This window comes from Malus domestica, chromosome 14 (assembly GCF_042453785.1).
Source record: "Malus domestica chromosome 14, GDT2T_hap1".
Classification (NCBI taxonomy): Eukaryota; Viridiplantae; Streptophyta; class Magnoliopsida; order Rosales; family Rosaceae; genus Malus; species Malus domestica.
Genome location: NC_091674.1, coordinates 23,493,026 through 23,508,402, shown reverse-complemented (window position 1 = coordinate 23,508,402; position 15,377 = coordinate 23,493,026). Strand labels below are relative to the sequence as shown.

General features: G+C 37.1%; 2 protein-coding genes across 3 annotated transcripts; one reads left to right on the top strand and one right to left on the bottom strand.

Annotated features, from left to right (window-relative positions):
• The first annotated feature begins 1,973 nt into the window (after positions 1–1,973).
• LOC103454895 (dual specificity protein phosphatase PHS1-like) lies at positions 1,974–7,048 on the top strand. Of its 2 annotated transcripts, none has more exons than XM_008394491.4 (11): positions 1,974–2,467; positions 2,710–2,787; positions 2,952–3,094; positions 3,174–3,378; positions 3,514–3,690; positions 3,775–3,935; positions 4,256–5,330; positions 5,447–5,593; positions 5,677–5,904; positions 6,126–6,283; positions 6,429–7,048. In XM_008394491.4, exons 1-11 carry the CDS (start codon positions 2,414–2,416, stop codon positions 6,784–6,786), a joined length of 2,784 nt encoding a protein of 927 aa, XP_008392713.3. In that variant the 5' UTR covers positions 1,974–2,413; the 3' UTR covers positions 6,787–7,048. The 2 variants fall into 2 exon arrangements, with proteins under 2 accessions (XP_008392713.3, XP_008392714.3); XM_008394492.4 differs by having other exon boundaries at positions 2,073–2,467; positions 2,952–3,073.
• A 441-nt stretch (positions 7,049–7,489) lies between these two features.
• LOC103454896 (ATP-dependent Clp protease ATP-binding subunit ClpA homolog CD4B, chloroplastic) lies at positions 7,490–13,530 on the bottom strand. Its single transcript, XM_008394494.4, has 10 exons — positions 12,956–13,530; positions 11,677–12,247; positions 11,183–11,298; positions 10,969–11,091; positions 10,683–10,868; positions 10,282–10,497; positions 9,779–9,996; positions 9,443–9,518; positions 9,261–9,350; positions 7,490–8,965 (listed from the first exon to the last, which is right to left on the bottom strand). The coding sequence occupies exons 2-10, from the start codon at positions 12,236–12,238 to the stop codon at positions 7,787–7,789; spliced, it is 2,766 nt and encodes a 921-aa protein (XP_008392716.1). The 5' UTR covers positions 12,239–12,247; positions 12,956–13,530; the 3' UTR covers positions 7,490–7,786.
• Positions 13,531–15,377: the final 1,847 nt, after the last annotated feature.

Genomic DNA, 15,377 nt, shown 5'->3' with positions numbered 1-15,377 from the left:
CTTTTCATTAAAGTTCTTTTAGATTGATTCAAAAACTTTTTTTTGCCCTTCACTTGAGCCAATATCTGAGGCTCAAGGGAAACTTTGGGGAATTGATTAACACTCCCATTTCTCTTTTTCTTTTTTTTTTCTTTTTTTTTTGTCTTAAAATTGAATATATAAATAAAAATTAATGTAAAACGACGAAGCGATAAGTGATGAAGAAGATTATGAGAGTGAAAATCAGAACATAAATTTTGTTAAGACAATTATACTAACCGAGAGTGATGTAGAGTCCAACAAGATTAAAATACAATATATCACATATTTAAACTTGTGAAAAACACCATACGCAAAATTTTCTCATAAAGCAAAGCTCTAATCACACTCAAAAGCAATTTTCAACATATTTATAATGCATGTAGGTTGGGCAAGAATGTGGTCAGTACACTAATTAAGATGGGTTAATTACGACAATGGTCTTTGCACTTGTCCTCGTCTTTCATTTTTAGCATTTGATTTAGTTTTCTAATTTTGTGGTACTCTCACTTGCGTCACCTATCTTTTTTGTTGTTGTTATTTTCCACCTGTTTGACTACTTTACTACCCTTCAATTGACCATTTTACTTCTCAAATAGACGGATAAGTAAACAATAATGTAACGAAAAAACTAAAGTAGGTAGTAACGCAATTGAAAGACCATAAAATTTTAAAAATAAATTGAATGCCCATATAAAACTTAACTAAATGACCAAAGTGAAACATAGGTATATGTTCGGCAACCAACGTTGTAATTAACCCTTTCGAAGGGTTTATCCGAAAAGTTGAATTTGCTTTAGTTCCACCAAAATATTCATCATTTGTACAAACTTGTTTTAGGACCTTTATTATTTCCTCTTCTTTAGGAGAAGGGTACTTTTTTGTCGGAATAGGAGAATGGTACTTATTAAGTCCAATTTTATGTGAAAAAACAATTAATATGATATTGACTCGAGATATCATGATAGTGTATTCAATTAGAAATTTAAGAGATTTTAATGAATTTATAAATCTATGAATTTTTTTTTATTTTAATTGATTTGTAGAGATTTCATGTAAAAATTTGATTCAATTATCTCAAAATCTCATGGGGAGAGGTGATGCTTAAAATACACTACGAAATCCCTCCAATTCTTTCTAATTCCTCAATTTTGCAAATTCTTTAAAATCAAATTCTAATTAAATACACGTGGAATGTTATAAACTTCTTTAAAATCTTAATTGAATATATCTAGATTTCTAAATATTTTATAAACTATCTTAAAATTTTGATTGAATACACATTGAATTTCAGAGAATCATTTAAAATCCTGATTAAATACACCTAGATTCATTAAAAGAATTAAAATCTCCCAAAATTCCAATTGAGTCTCTCCCCTTGGTTAGTCCCAACCCAAGACCCCATCCTCCACATTTTACCGAAAGTTTTTTTTTTTTTGTATACAATGACATTTAACATCAAGAAGTACAAAGATTGGGTTAAGACACACAATATACCCGCCATAGCAAGGTGGTATCAAACTTGTCATCCAATATAATATCAAAAATCTCCCTAACTTGAAGAATAATGTTAGGAATATCAAATTTTTTAAACTAAAATCAAATGATGTGGTTGTAGATGATTAAATTATTAATTAAGTGTCGATTAACGTGCCTATCTCTTATTGGTCACCCATAATTTAGTTGTGCAAATTTAATTTAAAATTTTGATCTCCCTAACATTATCCTAACTTGAATGCAAGTTTTGCTAAGAAAAATTGAACACATTTCCTTTTTAACTAGTTTCTTTTCCAAAACAAGAAAAGAACCGTTGGAGATCTAAACAAAGTACACAAAATTATAATTAATTAATTAATTAATTTTTTTTATTGATTAAATTAAATTAAATTCAACAATCATTGAAAAAAGAAAAGAAAAGAAAATGATAAACAGAAAATCAGTGGGTCTCATGCAGTCTGATTAAACAATTCAAAACCCAAAAGCAGAAGAGTGTGATCCTCATCATACCTTCAAGCACCCACCACTGACAATTCCCCTTCCCGAAGCCCCATCTTACATTCAGTTTTGCAGGCCAAACCGCCACCAAAACCACCGCCATCTTCCATTTCCTCTCTCTCTCTCTCTCTCTCTGCACCGTATAACACCGTATAGTTTTCAGAACAGCAAAAAAAAATTTGAAAAGGCGCCACTGTCCAACTATCTCTCAACTCTCTTTCTTAAAAAAGCACACTCCTTTTTCTTTTTTGAATTATACTTGTCCTCCTTTGCACTCTCTCTCGCTCTCTCTCTCTCTCTCCCCCCAACTGGCTTCAAGGACAGACAGAGAGAGTGGTACCCTCCTCCCATTCTTTTCATTTTCTAAAGAAAAACCCCAAATATCCCAAAAATAAACATTATGGCAAAAGAGCAAAGCCAGGAGCCTGCAATCACCAACCTTCTGCAGCTCCAGGTATTTCCCCCCCTTCCCTTTAAATTTCCTTCCTCTTTCTTAAACCCAGATCGTTAAAATCTCAGATTTTGCCTAATTTGAATGCCATTCGTGTTTTTTCTGATGTTTTGGGATCTGGGTTTTCTGTGCATTGCTTAAATTTTGCATCTTTTTTTTTTTTTTTTTTTGGATTTCAATCAAGAAATGAAACATTTTGAGGTTTCTGATTTCGTATTGTTGTTGTTTATATGCTGGAATTACAGGACAAGGAGGAATACAAGGAGTTGGACCCTGGATCTGAGGAGCCTGAGGCCCCTTTGCCTCTCACCGTCACTTCCCGGGTTAGTAACTTTTATACGATACTGCATTTTTATTTATTTCTTTGAGTGCTGGTGTTGTAGTATTAATTTTGCATTTAAAGACATAAAGACATGTAGTGACTGAATTTTAGAGAAAGAGAGATGAAAATTAATCATGGTTGTTTGGGGGTGTATTTGGAATGCAGGTCTTGTATATGTTGGGTGACATTGCCGCAGGGCCGGCATATAGAATCACGCAATGGCTGGAACTGGTTCGTAAACGGAGTGCTAAGTATCACTCGTCTGGCTTCCCCCACCGCCTTCCAAGGTTTGACAGTATGCCTTCGAGGTTTGTTTCAAGTTTTTTGTTATCTTACGTTGAAATGTGGTTACAATGTTCGGTAGTCGTCATCACGGTTGCCATTCAGTGTAGGAGACTTTGTTGATGATTGGAAATGTTCTCTTCCCTGTGAGCAAACCACGGAAGTCAATCTCTGGGAAAGACTTGGCAAAGCTGCTACATTGGATATTGAGTCGAGTTATTTTTCCTGGGATAGGCTCTCGTCGCTTCATCACACTGAGCATAGTAGTAGCAATGACAATTCTGAGGATGAAATGAATAAAGCTCTTGAGGTGTGCAATCTAAATTAACCACTTTATATGGAATTTTGTTTTATGTTTACTGGATTGAATTACAGAATAAATATGTGCGTAATTATTTATATTCTTATTTGCTGCCCCGTCATCTCTTCAGTTGTGTACATATAGGTAACTGTAAATTCGGGGGGTGTTGTCTTCTTTGGCCTGTTCAACCAGCCAGGGAATGATGATGCTTCTACTAAGGAAGCGGCGGCTGTTATAAAGATTTCATCATCAAGGATGGCCACGCAATCTGAACGCCTTGGATATGAAATTGCAAAGTGGCTTGGAGTTCGAACTCCTCAGGTAGTACATTGTCACTCAACTCACTCCTGTGATAATATTATACCTACAATAATACATATATGTTTTGTCTGTTGGATTTTGCAGGCCAGAGTCATTCATAATTGTAGCTTGGAATGGCTCCAGATTAAGGAAGCTGCAGAGAAAGCAAGAGATGCAGCAAGTGCAGAAGGAGATGAATGTGGGGAAATGACGTGTTCAGAACTTTTGGAAGCTCTTGAACTTAGCCGATGCCTTTTGCTCATGAGGTCTAACTATCATCTTAGTGTCTCTATTTCTAATGTAGACAAAAAGTTAATCTGTATGAAATGTTATGCTTCGTTCACAATCTAGCATGCACATAACTAGTTAGTCGCAGCAAAAATGTTGATTGCCCGGTCTTTTGCATGCTGTTAAATTGTTCCCCTATGTTTTCTAGAACCTGTTCTTTGCCCCCCTTCTTGTATACTTTTAACAGAAACTAAATGAGGAAGCATCACGTTCCATGAGGTGCTCTACTAGAAAATGCTTCATAGTAGATAACTGGACCTTTCATGTGTACTGAAGACCAAAGCTTTAATTTTTGCAGCTATGTTCACGGATCTCCTTTACTTGAAAGCCCAACTGTATTTGAGTCGAGGGAAACTGCAGAAAAAACAGCGGCTGCTCTTGGTAGGATCTTGATGTTGGATCTTGTCATCAGAAATGAGGATAGGCTTCCTTGCCATAAGCTCAGATGGCGTGGAAATTCTGCAAATCTATTGTTGGCTGACAAAATGTCTTTGGGAAATATGGATAGTTTGGGGGAATCCTTTGATTCTACAATCAAGCGATACAAACCAAGAGTAATCAGAGGTCTTCATAAGGATAGAAGGGTAACTTCAGTAGATAGCAAATTAGGTACTCATAATGCCGTATTGGTACCACAGACTTCTGATCTTTCAGATATTGTAGAGTCACCAAGATCTATTAAGAGTGCACTATCAGATGATGCAGTGCATTCTGATTTTCCAGTTGTGGCTATTGACTCGGGGGTTCCTCGTCGACCTCCTGCTGGAAAGCGCGCAAATGACCAGGAAATTTATCCCAGGTTGGTTGAGTTACTACTCAACAGTTCTGAGTACTCATCTAATGTGTTGCATGAAATAACATTAGGGAAGTTAGGACGTTCTACCATACAAGAAACTGATGCATCTGATATGCCGGCGTTTGAGATGGCTTTGGTTGTTCAAGAATTTCGTAGTGGATTCCGAGCTGCTCTTCGGGATCTGCAGGGATTCCATATATTCTTACTCACACTTCATCAAAGACTGGAGAACTTGTTACGAATATTCTTCAATATTATAGATAGAATATCCTCAGGGGAGTCTGACAAAGAGGATTTGGCAGTACCTGAGTCTTCCTCTCACGCTGCTGGAAGTGTTCATTGTGCTTCTCCACCAAGTAAGGAAAGACTTATCAATGAGAACAATCCTGATTTTAGTGATTCTGAATTACAGAGAACTGCTCCAAGGTCTTCATATTCCGGAAATAAAGAAGGCTATGACTGCAGCTCGCCCATGTCAAGGGATGGTTTGCATGGGAGATTCTCTAAAGGAAGTGCGGAGCCCCTCCGTAGTTTGCGTTTGACAGCAAAGCTTCGGGATTTCCATAAATACGCCAAGGTTGGACATACTCAAGCAAACTGAATTTTTTCTTATTTGATACTATAGATGAGGAAACAGAAAGTCCTTTCATTATGCATAATTTCTCCTAAACTTCAATATATTACCATGCTCAGGTTGATGCTGAATCAAACAAAGAACTGGAACAGTGGAATGAAATGCTAAAGTTTGATGCTGTCAAACTATGTCAAGAGAACAATTTTAATTCTGGGTTTTTCGAGGGTAGTGACAACAATGGTGTTGTCGATGCTTATGAATTGAAGGTATATTTGTCCCTTATTTCCTTTTCTATGATTTTTCTTCCTTTCCTTTCTCCTTCTTGTAAACATTTCTCTATAACTAACAGGTTAGACTTGAGCACATTCTTGAGAGGATTGCATTGATATCTGGTGCTGCAAATACAGAGAGGCCATCTCGAGTTACAAGTTGCATGTTCATCGGTGGGGCCCTGGCTGCACGATCTGTATTCACGCTGCAACGCTTGGAAATTACTCATGTTTTGTGTTTGTGCTCCAATGAAATTGGACAAGCTGATTCTCAGTTTCCTGATCTATTTGAGTACAAGAATTTTGCTGTAAGGGTTCTTTCTCATCTGTGTTTACATGTCCAAATAAGCCCATGTGAACATTATCTAATGACATCTTCTCTCCCATAATCCACGTTCTCCATTTATACTAAATGTTTCTCTTTTGAATGTTTCAAACATTTACCCTAACTCTGCATGTATTTCATTGTGTTTGTAAATTGTTTGGCACCTGCATTGTTCTGATTAGACTGCAATCCCCCTTTGAACAGATATGCGACAATGACGATACAAACATCAGCACCATCTTTGATGAAGCTATTGGTTTTATTGATCGTGTTGAACAAAAAAGAGGGAAGGTTCTCGTCCATTGCTTTGAGGGGAAAAGTAGAAGTGCCACCCTAGTGCTTGCCTACCTAATGCTGAGAAAGTAAGTAAAATCTATTATACTCCTCCTCGTACACATGTGGCATCAACCGATCTTCGATGGCTGTATTGCTTTACTAGGTGTAAATTGTGATTCCAACAGTATTACTTCGAGAAACATTTAGCTAAGTAATCTTCCTATGGTGCAGGAATTGCACTCTATTAGAGGCGTGGACGTCTCTAAAACAAGTTCATCGTCGGGCGCAACCAAATGATGGTTTTGCAAAGATCCTAGTGGATCTGGATAAGAAACTTCACGGGAGAGTTTCCATGGAGTGGCAACAGCGGAAGCCTACAATGAAAGTTTGCCCAATCTGCGGGGTGAATGCAGGTCTGAGTAGCAGCTCGCTTAAGCTTCATTTGCAGAAATCACACAAGAAGCTATCGTCAGGTAGTGTCGATAGTGCAATGACAATGGAGATACAAAAGGCTTTGACAGCGCTAAAAATTAGCCGAGGCGGAAGCGTCAGCCCTAAACAGAGGTCTCATTCAGATGTGGAAGATTAGGGACTTCCAAGCTGAAAGCCTCCTTTTTATTTGTATGAGGTGCTCTGGGAGATGATGGACTTGTTGCATAAATGTGGCTGGCCATTCTTGTAGATATAAATATAGGGATTGTTAGTGTATCATAAGTAGATTATCAGACACTTTAGGGGTGTATGTTGGCAGTGCCATATTCTGACAGTGTGATATTATAATGTACTCTAATTTACGGGTTAAGGGATTTGAATGTAGGTTTAAAGGGACAGGCACACTGACCTAACCCGCATCTGTGAGCGTGCACCGTTTTTCATGTGTACATAGATGATTAACAGCAGCAACTTATCTTTGAACTCAAAATGGATTTCATTTACGTGTTAATGATTCATGCAACAGGAGCGCTCAAACACTAAATAATTAGTAACTCGAATAATCAAAGTTGTACCATCATTATCGTGAAAATTCACTCAAATCAGAAATCATTGTCTTGGTAAACGTTTCATTTTTTATCTGCAATGATGTGTTCGTCGTCTAGTAAACTTTGTCAGAGAGAATCTTCCAATAATAACCCAACAAATGTCAATTCAAACTACGAGAGACCATAAAGTGAGCCTAATCGAGTGGTGGTAATATGTTACTAACTGGTTAACGCTTGATCAATCTTCATGTTAAACATAGAAGCACAAAACTTATCCGAGAGGTAAAAAGTTTCACGGTTAAGCCACATGAATGTGTTAAAAATCTTTTATTATAAATACCAACACTGTATTCAGCACACGAGTGTAAAAAGGAAGAGTCTAACCCTAATATATTTGGGAAACTGAACTATGCAGATGCTATTTTTCTGTGATACTGCTACAGCTTGAGCATTCAAGTGAAGAACCACTAAACAAATAGCTTTCAGTTACCGCTACCGACTGGTCCGTTCCGACGACCGTAAATCAGACTACGTTCAATGGCAAAGTGCAAATGGAAAAAATACAAACATATGCCAAAAGATCCAACGAAATGAGGCTACGTGAACTTTTCAAACAGGAATCGGCTCTGGCAAGGACTCGGGAGAACCGCTGCTGCCGTTGAGCACGGTCACGTTTCCATCAGAATCGACATCCACAATGACCGAGTCGCCTTCTTTGATCTCCCTTGCAAGCATCTTCTCAGCCATGCTGTCCTCCAAGAGTCTCATGATAGCTCTTCTTAGAGGCCTGGCTCCGTAGCTCGGGTTGTATCCTTCGTCAACCACTCTATCTCTGAACCTCTCTGTCACTTGAAGCTCTATCTCTTTCTTCTTCAACCTCTCGAAAACCTCCTTGAGCATTATATCTGCTATGTCCTTCACCTCCAGCTTGGTGAGTTGTCGGAAAACAATCATTTCGTCCAACCTATTCAAGAACTCTGGTCTGAAGTACTGTTTTAGTTCCTCCGTCACCAAGCTCTTAATTCTATTGTAACTGCTATCCTTCTCATCATAATCAAGGTCAAATCCAATGCGTCGGCCTCCTTTCTCGATCACGCTGCTTCCAACATTAGATGTCATTATCAGAAGTGTATTCTTGAAATCCACGGTTCTGCCCTTGCTGTCGGTTAATCTTCCATCCTCGAGTATTTGGAGCATCATGTTGAAGACATCGGGATGAGCCTTCTCAATTTCATCAAAAAGCACTACAGTGTAAGGACGGCGTCGAACAGCTTCAGTCAGCTGACCTCCCTCAGTGTAACCAACATAACCCGGGGGAGAACCAATGAGCTTGGAAACAGTGTGCCTTTCCATGAACTCACTCATATCAAGCCGAATCATGGCTTCTTCAGAACCAAAGTAGTAAGCAGCCAAAGCTTTAGCGAGCTCAGATTTCCCAACACCAGTGGGACCAGAAAAGATGAAACTGGCAATAGGACGATTAGGATTCTTTAGTCCAACACGGGCTCGGCGAATAGCACGACTAATAGCCTTGACTGCTTCATCCTGACCAATAACTCGCTTATGGAGGGTCTCTTCCATCTTGAGGAGGCGGTCTGATTCATCGGTTGACACTTTCTCAACTGGAATTCCAGTCCAGGAGGACACAATATGTTGAATATCCACTTCAGTCACGAGAGGACCTACATCTCCTGCCTCACTCTCTGCCTTGCTCATCTCCTTGCCTTTATCAACAACAGCTGTGATCTGTGCCTTTAGGTCCATTTCTTTGTCACGTAACTCCCCCGCCTGTCCAAAATGCAAATTGTCAGCTTAACTTATGCAAGTTTTTTTTAAGCCACAGGCGTAACAGATGAAGATATTTGACAACTTTAATCCACCATCAGAAACTCATTAACTCTGATATCAATTTTACAACAGAAAGAACTTCAAATTTTAGAATTATTTCTAGTTGCTACTTCTATTGATTCAGTACGTTTTAGTAACCCTAGATCACAGTGGCCTTATCAGATTCACATACATGCCCTCGAGATATTGAATGTGTATATTGATGCAAAGTACATTCGGAAACAGAGTTCTGTACCTTTTCAAAGTCTTGGCTTCTAACAGCCTCGTTCTTCTCTTTAGTGATCGCCCTCAGCTCTTTCTCAATCCCTCTGGCTTCTTCAGGTAGCTGTAAACAATATTTAGTATGTCCCCATAAATACAAGCAATCCCTGAGAATCCAATGATGGTAGCTGTCTGAACTTAGAAATGAGGTCATACCTGTGCATGACGAAGGCGAACTCGAGAACCAGCTTCATCAACCAAGTCAATTGCCTTATCAGGCAAAAAACGATCACTGAAGCATACAGAATTATCGATCAGAACAAAACTATACAAGTATACGTGCATAGGGAAAGAGATAGGTAGCTAACACCATCACAAACAAACAGAAAAGTGGAGACCAAGTTAGTTCCACGGATGGGTTATGCCGAGGGAATGCAAGCAATAATAAAGGACGTCTGTACTGATCAAACACTATCAACATTTTAACTATTTTAAATAAGCATCAACAGCATCCAGCATTAGCACATTGCACATAGAAGTAGGGATGCCTACCTGATGTACTGGTATGATAGCTGTGCAGCAGATACCAAGGCTTCATCAGTGTAGCGGAGCTTGTGGTGAATCTCATACCGCTCCCTAAGCCCTCTCAAAATCTGAATGGTTTCATCCACGGTTGGTTCAGGAACTTTGACTGGTTGGAATCGCCTTTCCAAAGCTGGATCTTTCTCAATGTGCTTTCTGTACTCATCGAGAGTTGTGGCTCCAATGCACTGGACCAATAGTCAATAGAGATGAATCTTACTATTTGGATTCAAATATAAAAAGCAGTAAGCTAATATAATGTAGGAAATATATCATTCCTAAATCATCAGGAATCCAACAAGCACAAAACAAATGTAAAGCTCAACTCCCAGACAATAAAAATCTATAATTGCATTCCTACAGTTAACAAATATGTTTGTTTAATATACTTGATATTGGTTCAGGTCAAAAAATGAAAAAACTATTTATATACTTTCCATCCGTGCATCACTTTTTAATATCACAATTATTACCTGCAGTTCACCTCTTGCAAGAGCCGGTTTTAATATATTTGCAGCATCAATTGCCCCTTCTGCTGCTCCTGCTCCAATTAAAGTGTGCACCTCATCAATAAACAAAATAATCTCATCACTTTGTTTGATTTCCTCCATTAGCTTCTTCAATCTTTCCTCAAACTCTCCACGGTACTTTGTACCGGCAACAAGAAGACCCATATCCAGAGTTATAACCTAGAAGAGTTTCAAGGAGGGGAAAAGGTCAAATGTATTATTACATTGCTTTTCAAGATATAACTAGAAATACTGAAATAGAAGGAACGGTTCCAAATAAGTTTTAACTTATTGATACCAACTGCTGTAAACACAATAATGTTGCACATGACATTGCCGAGAATTATAAATAAACTCTCACCCACCTTCTTTCCCTCTATTGTTTCAGGAACATCACCAGTTGAAATCCGTTGAGCAAGACCTTCTGCAATTGCAGTCTTCCCAACACCAGGTTCTCCAATAAGGCAGGGATTATTCTTAGTCCTCCTACCCAAAATTTGGACGACACGTTCAATTTGCTGTTGTCTTCCAACAACAGGATCCAACTTACCCTGTGAATTGAAGAAAAATTATCTCAAAAACAAAAAATCTAAAGCAGAACAATTCTACAACTTGACATAAAGGAAAAGGAATAAATGAGTTCGTTTTTACCTCCTCTGCTAGCTTAGTCAAATTGGTCCCATATTCTTCTAGAGTCGGCATTTTATTACCACTGGTCCCTCCTCCAACACCAGCACCAACAGCTTCTGTGCTCTCACCGACCATACGAATAACCTGCCCACACCAAGAAAGTTTTTATGGTTACTTTCAGTTCTGATGATGAACTCTTCAAAAAGAAAAACTAACACAAGGATGCTACGCTTGCCTGTGTGCGAATGTTACTAGGGTCAGCACCTAAATTCTCAAGAACACGAGCTGCTACACCCTCACCCTCCCGAAGCAAACCCAGAAGCAAATGTTCGGATCCAATATAGTTATGACCTGAAATTCATCATTTATGAACTGTTTAGTTCACAAAAAAATTGAATGTATAGCAGAGAAGCAAAAGAAGAAATAAGAGCTATCAATTTGCATAGAGATCATATTTCAGTCTTCAATTTCATGTATGATCCTACACAAATTTAAGGCTGTTCAATTGAAATATCAATTTACTCCACAAGGATTAAGTTTGACGCCAAACGGTCTATAATTTTGCTCCACCTACTTTAAGTGAAGCTTTACACATCTAAAAATTACTAGGAAAACCCAGTACATAAAAGCAGGATGCCCATCAAGGAGAAAAAGGATGCTTCTTATTAGTTTCTATCAATGTTTTCGAGGCATTTAGTGAACAGGAGGAAGAGAAAAAACAGAAGGTACCAAGTTGGCGAGCTTCCTCCAGTGACAGCTCCAAAACTCGCTTTGCACGAGGAGTGAATGGAATTTCAACAGCAACAAATCCACTACCCCTTCCAATTATCTTCTCCACTTCAACTCGTGCATCTTTAAGATTAATTCCCATGGACTTGAGAACCTTGGCAGCAATCCCAGTCCCTTCACCAATAAGACCCAAAAGTATCTGCTCCGTGCCAACAAAATTGTGACCTAGTCGCCTTGCTTCCTCTTGTGCAAGCATAATTACTTTAATTGCTTTTTCTGTGAAGCGCTCAAACATGGCTTTAGGCACACATCTGCTAGCTCGTTCACGCCGTTTAGTGTTTGCAAATTTCACAGAAGAAAATAAGTCTCGCCTCGGCTTTACACTAATATCTAAAGCATTAACACTCCGAAGTCCTGTGTAACCGCTCATTCTCAATGCAGGTGCTCGTAAAGTACACAACATGACTGTCCTTCTAGCATTCCCAGATCCTTTAGAGTAGCCAAGCCTTCTCCCCATTGCCACACTAGGAATATAAGTAGACTGAACCAGATTTGTAGCCATGATTCCAACCTATTCCACATTCAGCAAAGACCAAACAAAGATTTAGTTCACAGTTCAAGACATTAATGGAGACACAAACTCAAAAAAAAAAGACTTCACCAATACTAGAACTTATGGTACGTGCATCAAACTACGGAGATTTACGCAGCAACATTTAACTAGTAAGATTGATAGTCAAGATATAGGAATGTCCTATCACCCAACAAAACAGAACATATGCATCAACTTACCAAATGATAACTATAATTATAAAACTGAGAAATCCTTTTCTCACTCCATTTTTGCCATCAACGATACATAAAGTTTCAGTCTTTCATTCATTTTAGTCTCCGAGCCCAGCATACAAGTGACTAACCAAGCTCAAACATCACAACTAAACGACCATTACAAACATATAACCTTAAAAAAGTTCAGAAACATAGTAACCACAAAAAACAACGGATACCCAGATTCAAACAAGACCATAAAACCTCAAAAACACAATAACATCAGATACCCATACTACAGCAACAACATAATAACATTAACAAATCCGAAACTCGAACATCAGATGCAGATTTCATTAAAAACAGATAAGAACAATCTATTGAAAGGGGAAAACCCCAGAAAACCCAGAATCCAGATAAACCTATGAAGAAGTTAAAAGAAAAACCCAAACTTTTCGCACAAAGAAGCAGTGAATCCAAAAGGGTAATCAGATTGAAAAGAAAAGCTCACCTAAAACCCCGTTATCCGGATAAACTTTCGAATTGAAATATAAAAAATGGAATTTCTCGAGAGACGGAGAGAGAGAGGGTCTTTCTTCGGAGAGGAAGAAAGAGACCCTATTTTTAGTATGATATGGTCGGCCGAAAGAGCAAGAGACAGAAGGTGTGGTCTTAAGAGAAGCTCTTTCTCTCTCTAAAACTCTATAACTCTCTCTTTTCTCTCTCCTGCTTTCCTTCTGGCTCTATAAATCGATGTTATCCATCCCTTGGCCACCGTCGGGTACACCACACCGCTAACCTACGACCGCGAGTGATCGACGGCGGCGAGTTACGACACGTCGTATAAAAGTGTGAGATTGAGGCTTCGAGTGGGCCCACCAGCCTCATCCGTAAGTCAATGAGAAATTGTGAATGTTACTGCAGTCCCTCTCTTGGCCCGAGATATTTCGTTGGATGACGGTTTTGCCCCTGATACTCTTCGACTTCATTCGCCAGAAATGTTCTGGGCTCGTATTTGAACGTCAACACGTCGCTGTTTTGGTTGCAACAAAGCCGTACACGAGACCAATTGCTTAAGCTTCTTTCAAATTCTTCTTATTTTTCCTTCATAGTGTTTTTCAGGACTCCAATCATGTTTTTCACGTTAATTAATATTATTATAATCTTTTTGCCATCTAGGCCTTGTTTGGTATTGTTTTGTTCTACCAAAAAGCTACTTTTAAAAAATGGGTGTGCTATCCACATACCATTTTTTACTTCTCACACACCCTCTTAATTTTCGGCAGTTTGATTGAATAAATTAAAGAAGATCAAATGACATAAATCAATAAGGGGTGTGTGAGAAGTAAAAAATGGTGTGTGGATATCACACCCCTAAAAAAAATAAGAACTTTAATGAAAAAGAGTTTGAGTTAAGTTTATTTTAATAAAAAAAAATCATGTTATAACTTTATTTAATAAAAAAGACAAATCTTAATGAAAAACTTTTATTTTTAATAAAAATGACAAAAGAACTTAAAGTTTAATTAAAAAGACACAATTTTAATATTAAAAAATTATATAAAAAAAATTAACTCATGAACATGCGCGTCCTCACATAAACTGTTTATAAAATTTATTACATTGTTTATGAAATTTAACGGTACTACACTGTTTGTGAAACTTAACGGTAACGGTAGATGAAGATTAATTATATACGTGGTTATATAATAATATATATGTGTAAAAACAATAGAAAATTCCTATTCCTACCTTTTGTGTATATAATCTACAACTACAAGGGACGAATTTGACTAAATTCGTGCACAAGCAGTAGTCTAGCACAAATACGAAGAAAATATTGGAAAATATAGAGAGAAAGAGGAGAGGCGTTGTTGTCAGGGAGAGTAGTTGATGGAGGAGAAGGAGATGAAAAATAATGAGGCGATGATGAAGTATTGCACGGGATTTACCTAGGTTTTTTTTTTCTTTATTATTTTGTCCTTGTCATTAAATAAAATTATATGATGGCTTTGGTTAAAACTTAAATTTTTGAAGCTCTTTTCATTAGTTTTCCTTTAAAAAACGAAGTTTAGCCTTTAATAAATGTTTTTAATTCTTGTAAGCGATAATTTGGATGCGGTCCCTAATCTTTAACATTCTTTGACTAAAACCTTAATGGTATTCAAAGTTTGATCAAAGTCCCTTGACTTTGTACACCTCATTATATTACAATTAATATTTATAGTTTTATAGTTTTGACATTAATTGTTTGATATTTTATGAGATTTATAATCCTATAAATTTAAAATCTCTCATTATAATACTATTAGAAACGGTTACAATAAAAAAATTTAAACATTTTGATTGAATAAATGGATAAAAACTATGTAAAAACAAGAAATAATAAATGGCAAAAGAATGTATCCATAGTGTTAAAAAAATGGGTACATTTTACAAAAAAATTTGTACATTTCACATTTAACAAAGTGGTACATTAATAAAGAAGAATTGGTACATTATAAATAAATTATGGTAGGGATAAAAGATTAAAAAATTATGAGTACAAATGAATTTTAAAAAAATATAGGCGCTAAAAGAAATTAATACATGGGTACAAAATAAAATACTACAAATTTTAAAAAAAAAATGTTGCAAATTAAAAGTGGGTACAAACTAAAAATATAAATATATGATACAAAGTTTAGGCATAAAACATAAATATACCATATGTAATTTTTCTATCATTGATTAAATATACAATGTCACGTGACGGTATACACATGGGTACAAACACAAATAAAACTTTAAAAAATATGGGCACACAAAGAAACTAATATATGGGTACAACTTAAAAATGACAAAAAAATTGGTACAAATTAAAATAGGTACAAACTAAAAATAAAAATATATGATAAAAAATTTAGCCATAAATATAAATATACTAATTGTAA

Excerpts from the sequence above, each read along its gene's own strand:
- LOC103454896 (XM_008394494.4), bottom strand. The coding sequence starts at position 12,238 with ATGGCTACAAATCTGGTTCAGTCTACTTATATTCCTAGTGTGGCAATG. Across the intron at positions 10,869-10,968 it reads TGACTAAGCTAGCAGAGGAG|GGTAAGTTGGATCCTGTTGT; the intron begins GTAAAAACGAAC and ends TTCAATTCACAG. Across the intron at positions 9,351-9,442 it reads TTCGCCTTCGTCATGCACAG|CTACCTGAAGAAGCCAGAGG; the intron begins GTATGACCTCAT and ends TATTGTTTACAG.
- LOC103454895 (XM_008394491.4), top strand. The coding sequence starts at position 2,414 with ATGGCAAAAGAGCAAAGCCAGGAGCCTGCAATCACCAACCTTCTGCAG. Across the intron at positions 3,691-3,774 it reads TTGGAGTTCGAACTCCTCAG|GCCAGAGTCATTCATAATTG; the intron begins GTAGTACATTGT and ends TGGATTTTGCAG. Across the intron at positions 5,331-5,446 it reads ATTTCCATAAATACGCCAAG|GTTGATGCTGAATCAAACAA; the intron begins GTTGGACATACT and ends TACCATGCTCAG.